Source organism: Papilio xuthus, unplaced genomic scaffold (assembly GCF_000836235.2).
Source record: "Papilio xuthus unplaced genomic scaffold, Pxut_1.1 DF827680.1, whole genome shotgun sequence".
In the NCBI taxonomy this organism is placed as follows: domain Eukaryota; kingdom Metazoa; phylum Arthropoda; class Insecta; order Lepidoptera; family Papilionidae; genus Papilio; species Papilio xuthus.
In genome coordinates, this window is record NW_013530969.1 from 6,721,102 (window position 1) to 6,743,099 (window position 21,998).

Consider the following 21,998-nt stretch of genomic DNA (forward strand, 5'->3'; position numbering starts at 1 on the left):
AAACGCATTCCCTATTAAGTACGTAAAACGTATTAAGCAGAGGAGATCCATACCTTTGTAAAAGAAAGTAGTGGTTTACCTGATGTTTTTAAACAGTTTTTAAACTTTCAAAAACAGCTGATTGTCAAACAAATTGTTTTAAGGTTATGTTTGGGTTATTTTATTTTGTATACAGATATAGTACTAAAATTATAAGCAATTATTACTGGATATATTCGGTGTACTGCTACTCTATTCATGGGATCAGAGGGCAAATTGATTGATAATAGATGATGTTACGTGCTTCATATTCATATAGTTATAGTATGAGGAAAACATGATTTCGCTTGGTCGCGTGGACAAGCGTCAAGGTCATTTTTTGCCACAATTGCAAATAAGAACGATTTCTACATCATTTAAATCGCATGTAGTATGCTGATGTCTTTTGTCAGCTTACGGCGTTATTTACTTGTGAGTAGAGTTATAGTTAGGATGTCTTCCAGTAAATTTTCTTACGAGGTTAGTTGTGTATCAAAGTTTATTACAGTGACTTATAATCTCAAGTATACCTAAGTTTAATGACTTTATTAAATTAATTATTAAAAGCACTTCCTCGTTTAAAAAATAACTTCCTGGTCTATGAAAAAATCATTAAACTATTTATTGAATTGAAAGATTATTATATTGTCATAAAATGGGTTAAATATTGAATTATTTATAGATCAATATTATTTTCTATGTTTTAGGAGGCTGTGAAGAAATTAAATTTCCTTCAATCAAATAAATCAACTATAGAACAAATAAGAAAAGATATAAAATTAGGCCAAGTAAGTAAAAATAAACAAAAGTTGTTCAAGTTAGAGATGAATTACATTAAAATTTTCTAATAAAGATATTTTTGGTCAGTTAATTATTCATTCATGTTTTAGGATAATATATTTAAAATCAATATATTTTCTCTTGCACACAATCAGTATTTGCAAAAATTATTGGACTGTTTTTTAACTAAAACAAATTTTAATTTTAATATTTTCCCGTTCCTAAAAACCTAGGAAATGTTGATGTGGAATTGCGACATTTGTGATTTCCTATATATTTAATTCTTCCAGAAATGTACAAACATAGAAGATATGGAAAATTACTTGTTACGGACTGGTGTGACTTTACGAATGTTAGATGAGCTCTCTGTTATACATGTTGCTGGCACCAAAGGCAAGGTAACATATTAATTTATTTGGTACTAAACAGAAGTTATAATATAATTGTACTAGGAAGTGTTTTATACACCACCATCCATAACCCCATATAGGCAGAGACACAGACCTCCTTTGATGCGCTCCTGACCTGATCTAGACGTACATGGATGTTGGGTTTGAGTGTTCTAAATCTAAATAAGGGCAGTCCCTTATTAAGTATTTCATCACAGTGTTTTATGTTTTGTATGACTTGGCTTTCATATTTTTGAACTAAAAAGTATTAAGCTATATATTAAGGGCTTTCTCCTTGATTTTTACATTCTCAAAAGATTTTATAAATTGGCATTTGGTGGGTTAAATCTATTTCATATATGTATGTATTCAGGGTTCAACAAGTGCAATGTGTGAGTCAGTGCTTCGTCATCATGGCTACAGGACTGGCTTCTACTCGTCGCCGCACTTGGTGGCGGTGCGTGAGCGCATCCGTCTCAATGGCTGCATAGTTGACAAAGAAACTTTCTCAAAGCACTTCCATGATGTCTATGATCGCTTGCATGCTACACAGGTAATATATTTATTACATTTTTTACAATGAAGTTAAACTATTAGCAATAAAATGTTTCTACCATCTTAACACATTAAATGCTTCTATGTTTTTTTCATATGAAAGTGAATAGTTGTTCCAATCCATGGTTCTAAATTTGTTAAGTATAGCTACTTGCTCACTTGATTACATAATTACTAAATTTGGCTTTAACATTAATTTACGAAAATGTGTGACATGTTGCTGTTATTTACCAATTATCATGTTTGTTTCAGAGTTACGAAGGTGATATGCCCAAGTACTTTGCATTCCTTACTGTGTTAGCATACAACATGTTTTTAAAGGAAAAGGTTGATGTTGCCATTGTGGAGGTCGGCATTGGTGGTGTTGTTGACTACACTAATGTACTCAGGTTATTTTATTTAAGTATTATTTATAGATATCACATCACTACTGTGATTTTATTGCTATGTCATGATCTTAAATAAATTGCATGACACAGCAAACATTTGAAAATTTTAATGTATTGAGTAGCTGTCGCCTCCGACTCCGTCCGTGCGGAATTAAAAAAAAACTTGATAAGTAGCCGATATGTTCTTCCAGACTATGTTCAACATCTATGCCAAATTTTAGTGAGATTCATCGAGCCGTTCTGGATATACCTTCTGACATCCATCCATTCATCCATTCGCATTTTTAATAATAAGAAGTAAGATTGAAATTGCCAATAATATAGTGAAATTTTAAGTAAGAAATCTTCAAAATTCGAGCAGTCTATGTAATAAAATGCTTTTATAGGAAAGTTCCAGTAGTTGGTATCACAGCATTGGGTCTTGACCACACATCAATATTGGGTACAACCCTACCGGAGATCGCGGAGGCGAAGGCCGGCATTATGAAGACAAGGTGTGATGCATACACTGTTCAACAACCTACAGACGCTATGGAAGTCCTAGAGAGAGTTGCCAGTAATGTTAAGGTAAGTTTTTTTTTAGTTAACTAAAGAGAAAACAAAAAACAGATATTCAGCCAAATATTAATGTAAGATTATTGAGTTTTATTTAAAACTTACAAATAATTACTCATTTTCAACAGTATAAAATGGTAGATTTTTTTGTTTCAGTGTTCATTGCATATAGTTCCAGATTATAAATCGTATACATTTGAAAATGGCCTCAAACTACAACTGTCAGTAAATATAGAAGCATATTGTATGAATGCATCCTTAGCTATACAACTGGCACATGCTTGGATGCGTAAAAATAAAACCAATTCACTAACTAATACAAATTTAATCAATGGTGCTATAAATGAAAAATTATCTAAAGAAAATGATATTGCTAATAGTATAATAACAAAACTACCTAATAAAACTATAAAAGGATTATCCGTTTGTAAATGGCCAGGAAGATACCAAGTGATTGAAACAGAGTTCTCCACTTTTTATCTAGATGGCGCTCATACTAAAGAATCAATGGAAATATGCGCAGAGTGGTTTAAAGGCAATAACAGGTAAAGAGCTTCTGGTTTTTATTTTTAACTAGTTAGCCAAATTTCAGCAAGATCCATGCAGCTATTCTGTACATACCTTTTAACAAACATCCATCCTTACATCCAAACATTCCTATTTTTATTATTAAACTTAGGCATTGACTCATTAGTCTTCACAACTTCACTGCTTTAGAATTTTTATACTGATTAAGATTAAGTATTATTAAGAAAAAAAAAGAGAACTTTATATTATCTGTATTTTATTAAAAACTTGTAAAAGCACAGATGAGTTATGAATAATATCACAATATAATAAAAAATAATTCAAATAAAACTTGTAATGTTGCTTATACGACTGTAACAATAATTTGTTTGTCTGTTACTTGAATTACTTATTAATTAATATATATTTTTTCTAAATATATACTCTTATAACCTATTAAATAAGTACTTAAAAAAAACAGTCAACTTTAATGTAGTCCATTAAATTATAAATAATGTATGAGTTCATAATTTAATGTATTTAATTTTTTATCAAATAAACCATGTTTGTAATGATGACACTTAATTTATTCTATAGTAAGTTGTGTGTCATTTACATCTAAAAGTCTATCAACATCTGTTAACCATGATATCAAACGGTCCAAATAACCACCATCTTGTTTATAACTAAGTAACAATAACTGCATATGTTGAAACGCAGTTGGCTGCTCTAGTAAGTAATTAAGTCTACGGTCTTTAAGAGATAGCAACTTTATAAAGATTATAGCAATGAGATTCCACTGGATAGGCTTGAATGTGATGTTATTTGCTTTTAACTTGAATGTATTTACAAGTAAGCGTATATCTGAACTAATGGTCAGCGCTGACAAGTTTAGAGAACGAAGTATATCTGGAAGTACTTTGTTAATATGTTGACATACGATTTTTCTTCGTAATGCATTCTGTGCATTCCTATCAACTAGTGGTAGTTGTGTTATTGCACTCTCTTTATCTGTTGGATTTATTTGAGAAATTTCTGGAATGCTTTCAGTGGATACAGGAACCTCAAATTCTCCGGAGAAATATGCTTTAACTTTCAACTGCATTTTTTTACTTTCTTCTTGTAATATTGAATAATCAGGCAAAGGTTTTGTCTCTCGTTGTAGTGTTTGAGCATCATATTTTCTGTCTTCAAGCTCTAACATGTTTAGTTTTCGACATAAAGCTTGATATTGGTCATAGGTGTTTGAATTGTAGAATATACTCTGTGCATAATTATTTAAATATTCTTTGATACATTCTCCTTTGTCTGCCACCATTTCTCTTACTCTCTCCTCACCAAATAAAAAGATCATGCTGTCCACAGTAAGCCATTCAGATAAACATTTTTCCACATCAATTGTTAGGTTAGTTACTGAAGGTTGCTTTCTTTGTTGTTGCTTTTTAATTGATGTATTTTTAATTTCACTTGGTGGATTTACTATTATAGGATCCACTTTTTTTTCAGCCTTTTCAACAATTTCACCAACTATACTTAAAGGATTTACTTTTTGTGGTTTCGGTTTTGCGGCTACATCAAGTTTTTGGCCAGAGATAATTACATCTTTGTTTTGTTCCATGTTTTTATCCAGGGTTTTATTTTCAATAATAACTTTATTGCCACTATCATTACTACTAATTACTTTTAGTTTATTATCACTTGCATAAGCGTCTGTGCGGCTTAGTTCACCGTCCTTAATGGGGAAGTCAGAATTAGTTTGTTCGTCATCGTTATCCATTTCATTCAGGCTGGCATTAGTGAAATCATTTATTGATATAAATGTTTGTCTCTCTGGTTCCACTTTTACACGTTCGACTTGTCCAAGGTCTACTTCCAGGCCCAAACTGCCTACAGTGTCTAGAGGCAAAAGGTGAAATTTTGGCATTTCTTCATATTCTCTAAACCACAAAGGACTTGTCAGCATCTGTTTCTTTACATGCATTGCAGATTTAAAACAGCTGTTGCTGCAAAAACTTTTCCGGGCTGTTATATCGTACACTTTGTTTGTTTTTATTGATATTTTATACTTCTGTTTAGGAATCTCCTTTTCAAGTAAAGGCCTATTACATAAAGGATATCCACAAAGCTGTGTGATGCACCTCTCTTCTACCACATCCTCGAAATGACATTGGTTTATTTCTGGTAAACATTGCAAGAAATAAGTTGGTGTGATATCTTTTTCGAGTAAACTTTCAACAATTTGTTGAGCTCTAGCATTACATTCTCGTTTTTTTATTATTGCCTCGCGTATTTGCTCTTTGGTCATTTCCTCGATTTTAGTAGGTTTTTTCTTCTTATTAACATTATTTTCGTTCATTATTTACACTATGCTATAATTCCCAAAACAAAAATTTAATATAACCTCAATTTGTCTTTGTCAAAATATTAAAAATCAACGTCATTAGGATAATTGCCGTTGCCACCACAAAAAAAGAAACTTACCCATTGATTACTTTAGTGTGTACCTATTTACTCTTGTTTTTGATGCTTTAGGTACTTTTATCAAAATTATTAAACTGGTGACATTATTTTTTGTTACAGATATCAAGACAAAAGTTTAATTTTTAGCGCAACTGGTGATAGAGATGCGGAGGTATTACTGACACCTTTGAGGCTTATAAATTTTAAGTCAGTATATTTTGTTATTCCGACAGCATTTAGGGAAATCAGTCATAAGAATGACAATTATTCTATCATGGAATACAGAGATTTAATTGCAAGATGCCAGAAAAATGAGGCAGCCTGGAAACAACTTCAAGGAAATGACAAATGTAGTAAAGTGACCGTTTTAGAATGTGTTTCTGATGCTTTATCGTGTATAAAACAAAACGGTAACAGCAAATCTGTTTTAATTACTGGCTCTTTACATTTAGTAGGAGCAGCACTATCAATTATTGATCCTAATTTGAGTGAAAATTGACCGAATTTAATAAAATTTTATTTATACCATGATATTTATTTTGTTGTTCTAAAATTGAGTAACATAACCATTAAAGTCTTACCATAACAGATGTCTGTTAATTTACGGGCTCATGAATATGGGATGTTATTGCGGTTATAAAAAGTTTTCGATTTTCTGTAAGGGATATATTATAATAGAGTTTACGACAACTCAATGGCAAAACAGTGGAAATAGCTGACAACACCAATTTTATCTGTCAGATTGTCATATGTTTTAGGGAGATTTTAATTTAGTTCTGTCAAGGCTGTCATAGTTATTCACAGTGATTTAGCTCTGTTATATTTTTTAGTTTTCTTTTTTTCACTAAAGAATTCAGTGCCTTTACAAATAATTTAAATTGGTATATATATAAAAAAACTTTCCATTTAAAACGGTTGCTATAGTGGTGGGTAATGATAATGAACTGCAGTGTCTGCGCTTTTTACTTTTTATCGTACACTATCAGTAGGGCATAGTATTTGAGGTTTATTTACTATATGTATTTATTTCTTGATAACGATGCTTCCATCGAATTCCAATTTATCTAGTGAATAGGAAATAAATTTATAGAAAAAAGATGATTTAAATAGTTTTAAAAGGTAAGTGATTTTTTTTACTTTTTACTCATTATCAGACATCTTATATTTCCTGCCAAAATTAATATTTTGCATCATTGATAACCTAGAATGTACGTTTGTTAATCTTTAAATTGTAACACTTTTATTTTGTTAATATATTCACAAGTTTCTCAAATATTAGGTAAGGTGTTATCAGGGTGAGTGAAGAGAGTCCTATACTATCTTTCCCACAATGTTTTTAGCTTAGTAGTACACTTTCAGAGGCAGACTTTGTTACAGTAATTTAAAAATATTTCTAGACTCATTTATCATAAAAATAGATTTTATAAAATTACAAAATAGTGTATTAATAACAGCATCTGTCAGAAAATAAGGAACTATACATTAAAAGATTGTGCAAGAAAACAGTTTATTGTAACAGAAAAATATTTTTATGTATTTCTTTAGAGCACCACAAGTATACTCAACCAAATGAAAAAAAAAATGAATGTCATAACATTTATTTATGGTTAAGGACATTAATTTCGAACCCACCCACTATCAACTCACAATAAGGTCATTTAACAAGTTCAAAATAGTATTTTTCATAGCAACTGATATACATATTATAAAGCCCTTATTGTAACAATGTATGTATATTGTGATCCAAACTTTATGCTGGCTCGCAATATTCACGAGATGTTGTAAACAAGTTAATTTTACGTATCTTTGGGTTGCCAATGAATGTGGGACAGATCACGTCCATGTCAGCATTTTCTTTCAATCTTTAAGTACAATGAGAACACCTAGTTCAATGTGTTTAAAATCTTTGGCAGTTGACCATGAGCTACGCCCTGCGTACTACGCCTCCGTTCGCATCCCTTTACGCCCCGCTACAACTAAATTTGTGTTATGCACACTCATACGATGTTACAAACCGCCAAGATGTTTTTAAAAATATATACTATACCTATCCTCGCAGACATGCGTATGCAGCTAACAACGAGCCGTTATAAAGTTTGAATTGTATAATACTAGTGTCCAACAATAAAGCTTACACTAGTGTTACTTTGTATTTTGTTTGCAATACGTCGTTTGCATGTCCGAGTCGTAAATTATAGCGACAATGCAGAGTGGAAGGTCGGCCAATGACTTATAGTCTGTCTCCCTCCATCTTATTTGCGGCTTCACGGGGGTAGAAATAATTGGATATAATCCTACTTTAGTGAACGGAATTTGCTAAGCATAAAAACTACATGATTACGTGTTGTTGATTACTTTTTGATCGACTTTCTGTCTGACGGCTTTCTTAAATATGCTTCCGCGAAACGAAGCGTAAAAAATAGGAATTTTAAATGCCAGAAATATTTTTTTCTTGGATAACTCTGTTGTAATTCTCATAATACCTCGACTTAATTTTGCTGCTGTTCGCTTGTTTTTTATATGAAAAGGCAGTTTCTGATGCGATACAAATACATTCTATTAAACGAAACATCAAAAGGACATTTAATTATTCGGTGGCAAAGGTCTGTTGATAGCGCACCTTAGTTTAGTATCTAGTTCTTGGAAGAAATGATACGTGTACGTAAAAAATCTATTTTAAGTACTAATTTTCCATACAAAAAAGTCGTACCAACGAATAGAGTATAAAACCGCTTGAATAAGACCGTTCTCTTATATAAGAAAGAGACGAGATAATTTGTTTATTTTTAATAGTCATTCATATGTGCAGTGCAATGTGAGTCAAATCTTTGAATAAGTAAAGGCATATTATTGTAAACACGCGGGAAACAATAGTTCAGTTGTTATTTGTTTGAAATAGATTGTGCGGTTTAATTGAATCACAGTTTGTGTCTTATCATGTGGAGAGTTATCGCAACGCGCTTCAAGACCGATGCTCTGTTTTGGTTGCGCGTATCTCACTGCAAATATATTATTATAAACTATGGGCACGTTTACTAAACTAACCATAAAACAATATAGACCAAAGAGGCTATGGAATCTTTTTGATTTTAATAATAAGTGCTAATAAGGCGTTCTAGATGAATTTTGACATAGAAAGAACTGAACAGAGACTGTTGGAGAAGTGAGAACATCGTGTCGACTAAGAATTGTCATCTCTGCCATCCCTTAAAGCTTACATCCACGTGTGTTTTTTTTGTTCATTGTTTAGAAGCACTTATTATCGTTTGACAAAATAAAAAAGGAAATCATTTATAGATTTTTTAATCAAGTCACGTTTTTAAACCTATACATTTTTTCTAAAAGACTTTCACTTTTTTAAAATATGAAAGTTTAAACTTTATCGAAACCTGTTCAGAATAAATATGACCTTTTTTAGTAGTCGCAATACATTAGTTTGTTCCTTTGTTCCAATCCTGAATCCTATATATCTTGTGCAGGATATCTGATGACCACTCAGCACCATGATGCACATGTGGATGTGGTTCGGGTACGATCTGGGCGAGTTCCTCTTCCCCGGCCTGGAGGTCAGCTCGCGCTGGGCTTTCGCCCTCACCTGGATCGTGCTGTTCTTTGTCGCCTTTCTCTTTGAAGGTTCCAAGGTAGGGTATAGTATATTATACAACTTCTCACTTTTACCCCATTAAACAAAAAACAACCATCAACTGAAGTGGAATTACAAGAGTACTTAGCCGAATATAACGCGTATTAACTCTCGTCTTCCAATACATTGAGCAAACTGTTGATCAATAATGCTACGGTTTTAACGATTTTACTCAACCATCGATTATGACAGGATTTTTACAATGTTTATCGTATGCAGGTATACCTCGCGAAGGTGCAGCGTGAGGGTCACAAGAAGCTCTACCCCTACAGGTCTGATGAGAGGAGAAACTTGTTATGTGATCGGTAAGTATTTTATGTATTCGTTACCGACAGATCGCGAATGCCGACATTTTGTAACTTGTCTACGCATACCCGACTTATTGTAACATTCTGAAGCTTCCCTATTCCAGTTTGCTTATGTTGCCTTTAACCATACCATAAACTATAGATTTTAATTGATTAAAAATTAGTCATGAGAATATAGACCAAAAATAGTACAGAGCACGTAAATTTAATTATATTTAGTTGCGAATTTAATTTAAAGTGAATTTTCGAAGATAACCAAATGATATTCTCTGTTCAAAGCCATCACTTGAATTAGAACAAGTAACCATTGTGTCAGTTTTTTTCCCAACGCTACGTATAATATTTTATATACCATGTCATACAAATGTCCGTTGTGATACCGCCGCCTTTCGTTGTTTACTTAAATGAAATTAGATTATGTCTTTCATATAGTATTTATATAGAGTAGAGAACAAGAAGAGGCTTTAATTGTATAACCAGAAATTATTAGTAATGTGTCTATTTATTATATTGTTACTAGCGAAATAAAAAACAATTGAAGACCATTTTAATCAAATAAAAATGTATTAGTGTTCTCAATAGATTAAGTTATGAGGATCGGAAACATAAAAGAAATTTAACGTCTATGGTAATTAACTTTATCGACAGAATCGAATTAAATTGAAAAGCAAGGCTCATAAAGTTAACAACTATAATAAAACGTTTAATAACGTACTAACTTTAAACAAAACGTTTTACATTTATAATATTATTTATAAGCTTCGCTAAAATAGCGTCGTGACCGCTGTCTTAATTAATGATGGAAGACAATTTTTAAGGTTTAGGAAAAAGTGTTTTATATCATTTACGAATGTTTTTTTTTATTATCAAAATTATCATGATATTACTTCTTCTTCTTCTTCTTCGTATTCTTCATTACTGAAGGTCGGGCTTTTCCTGGTACGCTTCAACGGCCGTGTCGACCAGCTGCCTCCACGCCGTCCTGTCTTCGGCATGATATAACTATTGTTATTCTATTGTAAAATTCTTGCCGCCGAGTTCCGTCATCGGACGCAACGACAGACCGCCAGGTTCCATCCACACCATCTCGATGGCTGGTAATCCACAACAGTGCTGTTTGCGCGAAACTTCCTGCATGGGACAGCAGCGTTGTGGAATGGTCTGTCCTCTGCGGTATATCCAAACCGCTACGACTTAGGGTCCTTCAAGAAGCGAGCGTATCACCATCTTAAAGGCCGGCAACGCATCTGCGATTCCTCTGGTATTGCTGATGTCCATGGACGTAGTTGAACACCTCGGTGTTCCCGCTGCTCGTTTGCCACCTTCTGTTATAAAAAAAAGAAATATTATTGATAGTAAAATTGTTATTATTATAGATTAGATTATTTTTAAGTATCAATTTAATTATTTAGTACACGGGAAATTATGTAAATTTACAGATAAGAGGTCACTTGTAGAGAAAGAATCATTGATACGTTTTTTAATCCTCTTAAACGGGTATAGTTTATACAATTCTTTTTCAAATGAAATTATAATTAAGCTACTAAAACCCCGGGATTTAGCAGAGGAGGGGACTCTTACAATTTGGAAATATCCTCTTTGGAAAACATATGTTTTTGTAGTCGTTAACAGTGGAAGAGACCGAAGCATACACCGAAAACGATGCATGTTTAATTTAAACCAATCTATTATTCAACTTAGTTAATTGTATTGTTCTATAAACTGTTTAATTTTAATTACAATGTATTTATTTTAAATGTGAATAGAACAATGGTAATGTCTTTGTACCGTATTTGCATTCTAATAAAGTGGAATTTCCGTCTCTAGATCCGGTATTTAATATATTTATAGTAACTTTCATAGTAATTCTATACAGTTGATTGAACAAATGCCAATGATCACAATCCATTTGCAGTTGACAATGCGAACGATTATTTTATGTTCTATTCTCGTTTTATCTCTTGAAATGATTTCGAATCATTTTGTACCGTTAGCAAAATATATTTTTTCCTTTTTGTGTTATTTAGGATGTCTTAGATGATGGTGCCTTCCAATAGTGGTTTAATTTCAAAAAATCATTAGTTTTTAAGTTTAACAAGTACGAACAATGTTTAATTATATGTAATTTTCAGTATAGAGCACCAGGATATACATTAAGGTTAGTCCACACGATATTTACGGACACTGTTTTGCAAACAGTACATAATAAATGTACCGAAACGAAATTCTAAACAGTCATTTTAAGTATGTAAGGCGGATATAATGAAAAAATGCGAGCGTGTAACGCTCATACCAGAGTGACATTGACATAGTTACAATTACAAGCCCGTGAGAAACTGTTACTACAAGTAAATGGTCTACCCACAATTACCTAAGTGCTAGTTGGCTTTTGCTCCAATCAGTTTTAGTAACACATATAAATCTTACTTGTTACTGATATTGTGTGAATATTTGGATGGATGGATGTTTGCTTGACGGTATCTCCAGAACGGTTGAACGGATCACGATGAAATTTGGCATAGATTTAGAACATACTCTGGAAAAACACATAGGTTGCTATTTTTTTTTAATTTCTGGCGGATGGAGTCGCGGGCAACAACTTGTAAGACATATTTCCAAGAAGGAAGAAGGACTATTTCCATGGTAAATTAACAGTTGAATCTGGATATGGTCTGTAATTTATGCGTTTGTTCCCAGACCGAAGTGTGCGGATCCACTTTTCACGCATCGTCGCGGGTCGACGGTGGCGTATGTTATGTTTTGCTAATTTAAATTTTATTGCTATTCCTGTATAATATAAGTATATCGTGGTAGATTTTATAGCTTAGCATAGCTTATAAAAAACTGTAATTACAATTTGATATCTGTCTATGATGTTTATATATGCGGTGATGTCTCTGTTTAATTACGTTTCACTTTCGTAATCAGTATCTTTGGTATCGTAGATTGTAAATAATGTAATCCAGATTCATGTGAAAATGTATCGCGACAGGTGCGTTGTAAATATATGCCTACTTGATATTGTACATACTTGGTATAGCGTAAATCTAAATGCCGTAGTTTATATGTGTCGTTGTTGCAGGGAGCAGGGCGGCGCGATGGAGCCGACGACGAGTCGCAACGCCAGCACAGGTCAGGTCAGCCGCTGGGCTTCGCTGCGAGTCCGGTTAGTTTATGCTGCGTGTTTATTTTACTGACTATTGAAAACAAACCGTTACCGCTTTATCGGTGTGGCATAATCATTTGGTCGCAGGAATTTGATGTCATATAATATTATTTGTGTGTGTTTATTGCAGAGTGGCGGTGACGCTGCAGCAGTCTGCAGTGTTCGTGCTGCACAACACAGTAGGCTACCTGCTTATGTTGGCAGTGATGGTCTACAACGTACATCTGCTGCTCGCCGTCGTGTTCGGCATGATGCTGGGTAACATTACAATACTAATATGCTTGTTTGATTGTGAAAAAGGTTGCCAGTTTTTTGTTGAAAAGCAAGATGGGAGAAGAAAGAAATATTTTTATAACATATGTTGTTTGTGTTCAGGTTACTTCCTGTTCGGCACAAAGTTGACGCGGCTGCAGATGCAGTGTTTCCGCACTAAGCGCGTCGTCATCTGTACCCCGGAGTGCGATGACACCGGTGAGCAATACACATCACATACAAATGTTTTTATATGAAAATTATTGTTTCCACAAAGCTATAGGAGTCGACTTACAGCATCTTATTAGCTAAGATATCAAAACTGTCCCAACAAATCCTATTCTTTCCTCCTCTTCATAGTCCTTCATAGACTTAACACGACCAATGTCGCAACTTAGTGGCATGTAACGTGTTAAATGTACTGGATACGAATAGCGCGCGTGCGCTTGTTCCTTACAAAAATGAGTAACGTTGGGTTTGCGTGGGCAAGAGCGGTGCAAGCGCGAGAAGTGCAGCTGGGAGGTGTGCGAGGGCAAGCTGTGCAAGGAGCTGGACGCGCTCGAGCTGCGCCACACGTACGCCGCGGTCGCCGTCGAGCCGCGCTCCCACAAGTACCACACCACACATGCCCCGGACATTTGCCGCATTCATCATTATAACTCACCTTCATTACATATTTATTATTTTATCCCTCTAGATCATTATCCTATCTTCATCTAGTTAGCTTTTAAAGCTTATTTCGCTAGCTCATTTAGTGTCGATTTCTGAGACCAAAACATTGTATAAGACACTGTTATCTCTGCTTTGTTAAAGATATTGAGAGGGATGATGGTGTTTTATAAAGGGATTTTGGTCTCGGAAACCAACGATTATTGAGGTTACTGTAGATAATATTGCTTTTATGTTTGACTCGTGTTTTGTAGGACATTTTGTGTATCACGTCAAGTATGTTTTCATTTTATTCAGTATTAAATCGACAAAATATGTTGACTTATTTTTATAATTATTCCATTTTCGTAATTGTGATAGTATTAATTATATGTTATTTGAATTATATTTGTCTTACAAATGTTATATTGTTAACTGATTTTTACAATGGAACCATTTCAAATCAAATAACTACTTTATGTAATTTGTTATTGTATTAAACACAAAACAATGTCTTTTAGACATTGTAAAAACTTAACTATCTTTAACTAGATAAGATTCTAGCATCTAACCGTGTTTTTAATTTTGTTTTGAAGTTATTTTTTTGATTTTGCAGCAATTAACATTTATTTTTTGTTAATTTTTCAGCAGCTTTGTTTGTCGCACAACGATACGACGCACGAATAAATTCTTTACCGTCGGTCGCGTAGACGTGCAAGCCGTTAAATGACGGTCTTTTTATTTTCTTTATATCGTACTTAGACAATGTTGTTAGTGTGTAGATGTAGAAGAAATTAATTGATTATTAGATATTTTAAACGTATTCTTAAGTAAATATTTGTTACAGCTGATAACACAACACCGCCTCTGCTAAACACATCAACAGATTCGGAAGCCGATTTCTTCATCTGCCGCACGCGCACCTGCATCCAGCCATCACATTACTTCCCGGCGAGCACTTCCCAAGACTCCTCCAACGAGCTGGCCAACGCGACTTGCTACTACGGCGCCAAAAAGTGCCCCTCCAAAGTCGCCAGAGCTAAAAAGATCCAAGCCGTCGCTCAAACGCACTGCCATCATACAGAAAGCGAAAAAGAAGATAGTCCTAGCGTAGAAGACGTTCAGTTACTAAGAACTGAACGTCAGGGCTGCTGCAAGAAGAAGCAGGAGCCGCCTCCCGAGGAGAAGTGCTGCAAGTCTAGTCAGAGCGAGCCAGTCCCGGAGCCGGGACAGTCGTGCTGTCAGAAGACTGAGAGTCAGGACAGGGAGATGACGCGGGAGAACAGCCCGCACATCACCTGCTGCCACGGACACAAGTCTGCCAGCACTGACAGCCAGGAACAGATTATGAACCAATGATATGCTGCAGCTTGTGGCGGATGCAATGAGGCTCAAAATTACACAATAAAGACAACCGCTTGGAGATTTTTTATATTACTCAATGTCACATACTTGCCAAAAAACCCAAATTATGTTTAAAAAAAATAGAGGATATTAGTAATGATCGCGAGACTGCTTTCTATATCTAGTCTGATTTTTTTTAAAATTCGGCATGTGACAATAAATGTGCTGCAATAAATAGGGGCAATGAAAAAAATACAAAAATTTAGGTATTTATTAACGTAGCGAAGAAAATCATATATTTTTATAGCTATTTTTGCGTGTGCTCGTAGAAGTCAGGGATTGAGAACAAAGTTTTAATTTATTTAGAATTAGACATATCATAAAAATGTTGTTTTAGTTTCTTAGTGATGTATAATATGTTTGTATAGATATTTTATTTAGTTTGCTCAAAATAAATACGTAAAGTAAAAGTAAATCGGTCAACAAAAAGACATTTCTTTTAGCATCCTTAACCGTGGGTTTTTGAGATCCCGTTTAAAACATATTACGTTTTGTTAATTATAATAACAGGGTTGACGGTTTTATACAGAGATTTTGCCCTCAGAAACCCACGGTAAGACATGTAACCTTTTGTTGGTTTGATCGATCTTTTTTACGCGTAACAATTTTAATGTAACATGACATATAGCGTTAAATAATTTGCCGTTTATATAGCCGTAGCGAAAACTTATAAATTATAATTTGTAATATTTTGTTCTTTATTTTTTAGAATTTTATTAAAAATTGAGATAAAAAAACATGTTATTTGAATAATTTATTAAAGAATTTATTATTATAATTTGTGCATATATAGCTTAAAATTGTGTTGCCATGTGCCAAAAAAAATGAAATTATTCTGATAGTTTTTCCCGTGTATAGCATAGTGTTATCGCAATAAATTGATTATAACTTGTTTTAATATTAGTTTTATTTTTAATATTTTACCAAAAACTAAAAGTGAAATCGCTAAAGAGCTATTTATTGACTATAGGTGCGGCATTTGTTCGTGCAATAAAATAACCAAAATTAATCAATATCGTTTATTTTATAATAGAACATTCAAATGAATAATAATATTAAAATAATCTTAAAACTATCTTACATTAAATTGTTTTGTTTGAAAATAATCACATTGATGCGGCGGGCGCGGGGCGGGGGCAGGGGGGGGCAGCGGCTGTTCTTCCTACTTTCGTACATTTTGAGATTCCATATTCAATTATCAATCATAAAGTATTAAATATAAATATTAAACTTAAATACAATATAATTTAAGGATGGTAATCTTTTTTTTGGATTTAGACAAAACAACAAAACTATACATAAAAAAAACAAATTTATAATTTTCAAACAAATAAAATATAATCATATTGCATTTAAGTTGCCAACAATCAAAATGTACAAACAAGAAGTGATAATATTTTGTGTACAAAAATCTAAAGTAAATTATAACAATTTTGAGGAGCTTTTTCACGAAAAAAATATTTTTACTTTAATGCTGAGCTTTACTATTCCCTGAGACATAGTGCTTATTTATTTCGAGCCCATAAATTGAGAGAGTCTTGCAAAGTTTATAACAAACGTTAAATAAATAATAAAATAAGTCGATTTAAATTAATTAAATACTACTGTATCAAAGAAACTCTCTTAGAATGAAAACTAATTCGCATAAAACTGTATCAATGGAAATTAATTTCGAAGTTCCCATTTACCGCACCCTCAACTGCGAGGTCACAATAATAACGTTAAATAAACATGGCGGCTGTCAAAAATACCATTGTCTACGTCACCGACGACAACAATACGTAAAACACAATAAAAATCTTAATTTAAACAATCTTACAACGTACAGGTTAAAAAGGGTCAGCTAACGAAACTGGAATGAAACAAAGAAAGTTAAAAACGAAATAAAAAAAAATATGAGCGCTAAAGCTCGTTTAGTTTTACAATTACCGCTTTCAAAATTTCATTCCTTTATATTAATTTTATTCGCTAAATTAAAGCAGCATTGGTATTGTTGATAAAACTGTAGCTGGAGATTAAATTTATTGTAAATCGACATTTTTTTTTAAATTAACATTTGACAGGACGTCACATTATGACGTATTACGTCACCATTAAAATCCTAACCTTAAATTAGCAAGTGCAGTTATTTCGATGAAATTTGATTAAAATTTAATTTTATCTTATAAAATTAATATAATATTTATTTTGCATTGTTGTTAATTTTTGAGAAGCAATGCTGTTTTATTTTAGCGAAGAAATTCTTACCCTCGAATCACAGACTGTTACACTGGCTTTCGTAAAAAAATAAAATTAACCAAACTACAACAAACCTTATACAACTATTTATTTTAACATTAAAGTGCAAAATGTATTCAATTTAATACTTTATATAGATATAAATTAGTTTTTTTTTTTATTTAAATTAACTCCAATTTATATGAAGTATAAATACAATAAACATACAAAAATGTTTAGGCTCCAATTCACCAAAATTTATTTTAAACATAACTTTTTTACAAATTTTTTAATATTTAGTCCACAGATTAAAGAAAAAAGTTGTAATCTTTTCTAACCAAAGATTAAACTATCTCCCAATGTTTGATTTTAGATTAAAAATAAGATAGAATTTAAAAAGGTTGTATATTTTAAATTAATAATGCTAATCTATTTTCTGCAATAAGGCGGAGACAGTTGTCTTCTAGTTCACTGTTTGTTAGTTATATAAAGATATAAGTTTGGTTTATATTTGTTTGTGGTAATTAAATTTTCCATTACAAAATTAATTCCTTGCACTGATTGTTACTAAAAATTATTTAATTTTAAACGATCAATAAATAATAAACCTCAACTAATTTTGTTGGTAGGTAACTTTTTAGAGGATTCTATTTTTTCTTACGTTCTCGTAATTTTAGACATGGCGTAATTACATAGGTAATTAATTCATATCAAAATTAAATGATCAATATTTTCTGTCGATCATTCACTTTTTTTTTCTCTTACTGATACAAAACTCAATTTTATATGATTCTAAAATCAACCATCGTTTATTTTAAAATATTGTTTCTTACTATAAATAAAAAAAAAAAAACAAATATTACTTTCACTGTACACTAAAAGATTGGTTAAAAACATTTGAGTGACTATATATTGACTCATCTGACGAAAAAAGTTACATGTTTTAATAGATGTAACTTTTTTCGTCATTTTTGTCCATAGACAGGTACAGTTCTCTTCTGCTTAACGTGTAAACTCAAATGCACCTTGCGGTTAAGTTGGCACGTCGTGTAGAAGAGTACTTGTATGTCGGACGTGCCAACTGAAGCGCTGGTACATGTATGGTATGATGACGTCACCTGTGATGGGCGGGGCGTGTTCACGCGGCGAGCTGCCAGTAGTGCTGGAGACGGTCTGCCGCCGGCAGCGCCATGCCCTGCGGCCGGATGAAGTTCATTTCTATTGTCTTGAAACGCTTCTTTAGTTCAGCATCAAACATCTATAAATCCGAACATGAGTTAATATAGGACACTTTTAGAGACACACGAAATTTGAAAAACTAGAAAGATTAATCTTGGTCTGTAACTTGATAAGGAATACGTTACCTGTGCGTCTGGGGGCGCGAGCACGGTGGGCGGGGCGCGCTGGTCAGCAGCAGCCAGCACGTCGGCGGCTGCACGGGCAAGTGCGGGCGCCGCGTGCCGCCGCAGCGCGCTCACCTCCCACAACGAGGAGCCCAGCGCACGGGAACCCATCGCGCTCGTCTCCTCCATTACGTACGGGTCACCAGACACTAGGAATATGCGTTAATTATAATCCATATTCATTAAGCTTCTCTTAGTTGCGAATTAACTCGGTGGGAGTTTGTGATAATTTTTAGAAAATAATTTTTGCTCGTTTACAATATTACGTGTATTGTTGGTAACTCACTGAGGGGCGGCGTGGGTGTGTCATCGCAGCAAATCATGCGTTTGAGCGCGGGATGTCGCAGCAGCAGGTTGGCTAGCAGCTGCAGCAGCGCCAGCGCATCCTCGGGTGCCGCCACCAGCGCCAACCGCGACACGCGCTTAGCGAACGCCGCCACCAGACCCTCCGGTAAGTGCCTGTCGCACACACGCAATGCATTATATTTGCAGAGCACAATTTAAGGTGTCTTCTAGTCAAAGTCCTAAACGTTGACCGCTAATTTGAAAAATGTATTCCGATTTAGCTCAGCTGATTAAAGGCGGAACGCACAGCTTAAGACATACCGATAAAAAGATTGTAACCCTCTGTATTTTTTTCATATAGGACCCTAATGTTTGTGCATTACGAGATGTAACTCTATTCATGACATTGGTGATAACGTACGTGGAGCTGAGGAATATATCAGCGAGATGTAGCAGACGACGCTTGTAGCGCGTAGCGAACATCTCCGGCTCGAACATGGCGTAGAGGCGGTCGTAGAGGTCGGGGTAGGATATGTTGTGTCGCCGCACCAGCTCCAGCACTCCCTGCAGCGCCAGCATACTGATTGAACCTCCTGCATAAAACACAACATGCATTACTCAAAACAAATCTCAATTACCTTTATATGCTAGAACCCAAAATTAGGTCTAATTTTACAGACATTTTTCTAACTTCCATATTGGTGATAAAAAAAAAATTCTTCAGTCAATCCGATGAGTTAAAATTTTGGCTCTACGGCTTTATTTAGCATTGACCCAATGATACCAACATTTCAACTGACATATAGGTCTCAGAGCTAATCAATGGCATAACAAATGATTCTCTATAAGTTAATATCACACAATACATACCCGCATCAAGACTGTCACACAGCATGTCTGTAGCTAGATGTGGCTTAGACAACAGCGGCATGAGGCGCTCCACCAGCAGCAGGAGGGCGCGGCGGTGTGCACGCGGCGACCCACACAACGACCACTGGCATGCGAAGCCCCAGCACCGGTTTGCGTGACGCCGACATACCATTGGATGGTATGCAAACTTTGGCTTGCCTAGCAATAATGTATACACAAAAATTAAAAAAAATATCCAAAATTCAATTAATTAGTAGCTTGTGTTTTTCAAGACAACTTTCTACATCTATGCCAAATTGAAATCTATTAAGCCATTATACAGATACTTTCGAATAAACATCCATACATCCAAACATTCTCATTTATGATATTAGTAAGATAGTACAAATGTTAGACATAATAATCACCTTCAACAGAGCACAACACCTTGTCCTCCTTCTCATCATCTCTCTCTTTGGCCTTATTCTTGGCCTCTGTTGGGATCTCTACAGCGAGCAGCTTGTCCAAGAGCTCTAAGTAATTCTGCATGTAGATTGATGATGGTGATCTAAAAAAACACATATTTCAATTTTCATTAACAATATCAAACATGTAGTTATTGATAAGTCTATTAATAATAAAATTAATATTTTTCTATACAATCGAGTTGATATCTTGCATACATACTTTATAAATTATCTAACTTGCCTCAACCGCAAAAAATAGTGCATGTAAAAATTAAATACTTATTTTATTAAATAATTTAATTTGAAATTTTTAATTGTGTTATATTTTTGTGATTATAAGATTACTTACTTCTTATAACCAATGCTGGAGAGCACTTTGAGACCATACTGCTGCACATCTTTATACTCTGTGAACTCTTGGAAGCGTGCTATGAGTGCTGACATTGATATCTCCGAGTCCAACAGCACAGTAAATATATTCTGAAAATATGTTAAAAATAATAATATGATGCATTATAAAAAAATAAAAAAGTAATATTTTTTAATATTACACTACTTTAAATATTGCTCACAAAAACTTACCTTCAAACGCACAGATGGGAAGTAAAACCCGTTGGTAGGTTCTAAAGGATATCTCCCCTCAGCCTGCAGCAGCTTGCATGCAGTAACAAGAGCCTGCAGGCGGGAGCTGACTCGGCCGCGTTTCACGCACTCTAGGCACCTTGCTAATGCCGCCTCGTAACATTCCCGCAACCATCTTGTGTATTCTGCTTCCGGACTGTGGTCTTAACGTAAATAAAAAAAAATTACACAAAAAGTTTAACTTCATGACCACAATGCTGTGTTAATTAAACTTTGCAGTTACTTAAATTCAATCAATGCTTTTATTAAGACATACAGATGTGTGTTATTGGACAAAAAAGTGTTGTCCAAAACATGTACTGTTTGTATAAAACTAAAGATTTATTGTAGGGACAGCCTTTTAACATGAACAAGTTAGAGAAAAAAGTAAATAATACTAATAATGTGATTTACTTTTGTTCCCATTTTGCAAACCTACATTATGTAAAGTTCGTTCAAACAATACCGTAATAACAGTCTGCAATAACAAATCGTACGCAAGCCAGCTTTTACATAAGGCAAGAATGTCACATGTTACAAAATGCGACTGCATTCAAATCGCAAAATAACAATTTCAGATAACAAACATATGTTAGACAGTAGTGACGTAAAGTCGCAAATATAGGCGTCACCAACGACTGCTATGCGCGCAAAATCAATATTATTAAGATCGACATAATTGTATAGTTGTTCAACATACCTATAGGTTTTAATGGTATGATTTCTTGCACCAAATCGCCCCTTTTTAGTAGTTCAGTAAATATTACTTCTATAGTAAGTAAAAGCGGCGTGTAATTATCAGATTCAGCCTGAAATTTCACAAATTAAACAATTATGTAGAAAAGTAACCTAAGACATCAATTTTAGAAAATTTATTCTCGCTATAAAACTTAGCATATACTTACATCAAACATTTGTAAGATATCAGCAACATTATTGGCATGTTTTCTAGAGTTCAAAAACTCAGTTGCTTTATTACGTAGCTGTGCTGATATCATTTTTGATAAATTTTGTTGTACTGCAGCCATTTTTGTATTGAAAAAGATTGATTTAGAGACCACTTCATCTGACATTCAAAAAGT

At 33.9% G+C, this 21,998-nt stretch overlaps 4 protein-coding genes across 5 annotated transcripts; 2 read left to right on the forward strand and 2 right to left on the reverse strand.

Annotated features, from left to right (window-relative positions):
• Nucleotides 1–140: 140 nt before the first annotated feature.
• On the forward strand, nt 141–6,186 carry LOC106117227 (folylpolyglutamate synthase, mitochondrial). Its single transcript, XM_013311412.1, has 8 exons — nt 141–498; nt 726–806; nt 1,089–1,196; nt 1,561–1,740; nt 1,995–2,131; nt 2,518–2,698; nt 2,843–3,231; nt 5,774–6,186. The coding sequence occupies exons 1-8, from the start codon at nt 412–414 to the stop codon at nt 6,150–6,152; spliced, it is 1,542 nt and encodes a 513-aa protein (XP_013166866.1). The 5' UTR covers nt 141–411; the 3' UTR covers nt 6,153–6,186.
• LOC106117225 (putative RNA polymerase II subunit B1 CTD phosphatase RPAP2) lies at nt 3,706–5,759 on the reverse strand. Its single transcript, XM_013311411.1, has one exon. The coding sequence runs from the start codon at nt 5,547–5,549 to the stop codon at nt 3,780–3,782; it is 1,770 nt and encodes a 589-aa protein (XP_013166865.1). The 5' UTR covers nt 5,550–5,759; the 3' UTR covers nt 3,706–3,779.
• Nucleotides 6,187–6,408: 222 nt separating the features above from the next.
• LOC106117228 (uncharacterized) lies at nt 6,409–15,067 on the forward strand. Of its 2 annotated transcripts, XM_013311413.1 has the most exons (8): nt 6,409–6,772; nt 9,133–9,294; nt 9,516–9,601; nt 12,302–12,352; nt 12,687–12,770; nt 12,901–13,028; nt 13,146–13,241; nt 14,518–15,067. In XM_013311413.1, the coding sequence occupies exons 2-8, from the start codon at nt 9,157–9,159 to the stop codon at nt 15,027–15,029; spliced, it is 1,095 nt and encodes a 364-aa protein (XP_013166867.1). In that variant the 5' UTR covers nt 6,409–6,772; nt 9,133–9,156; the 3' UTR covers nt 15,030–15,067. The 2 variants fall into 2 exon arrangements, with proteins under 2 accessions (XP_013166867.1, XP_013166868.1); XM_013311414.1 differs by lacking the exon at nt 12,302–12,352.
• A 2,869-nt stretch (nt 15,068–17,936) lies between these two features.
• Nucleotides 17,937–21,979, reverse strand: LOC106117472 (nucleolar complex protein 4 homolog B). The gene is made up of 10 exons (XM_013311811.1): nt 21,822–21,979; nt 21,617–21,725; nt 20,878–21,080; nt 20,645–20,775; nt 20,257–20,396; nt 19,850–20,047; nt 19,401–19,572; nt 18,981–19,153; nt 18,656–18,843; nt 17,937–18,549 (listed from the first exon to the last, which is right to left on the reverse strand). Exons 1-10 carry the CDS (start codon nt 21,942–21,944, stop codon nt 18,430–18,432), a joined length of 1,557 nt encoding a protein of 518 aa, XP_013167265.1. The 5' UTR covers nt 21,945–21,979; the 3' UTR covers nt 17,937–18,429.
• Between the last annotated feature and the right edge of the window lie 19 nt (nt 21,980–21,998).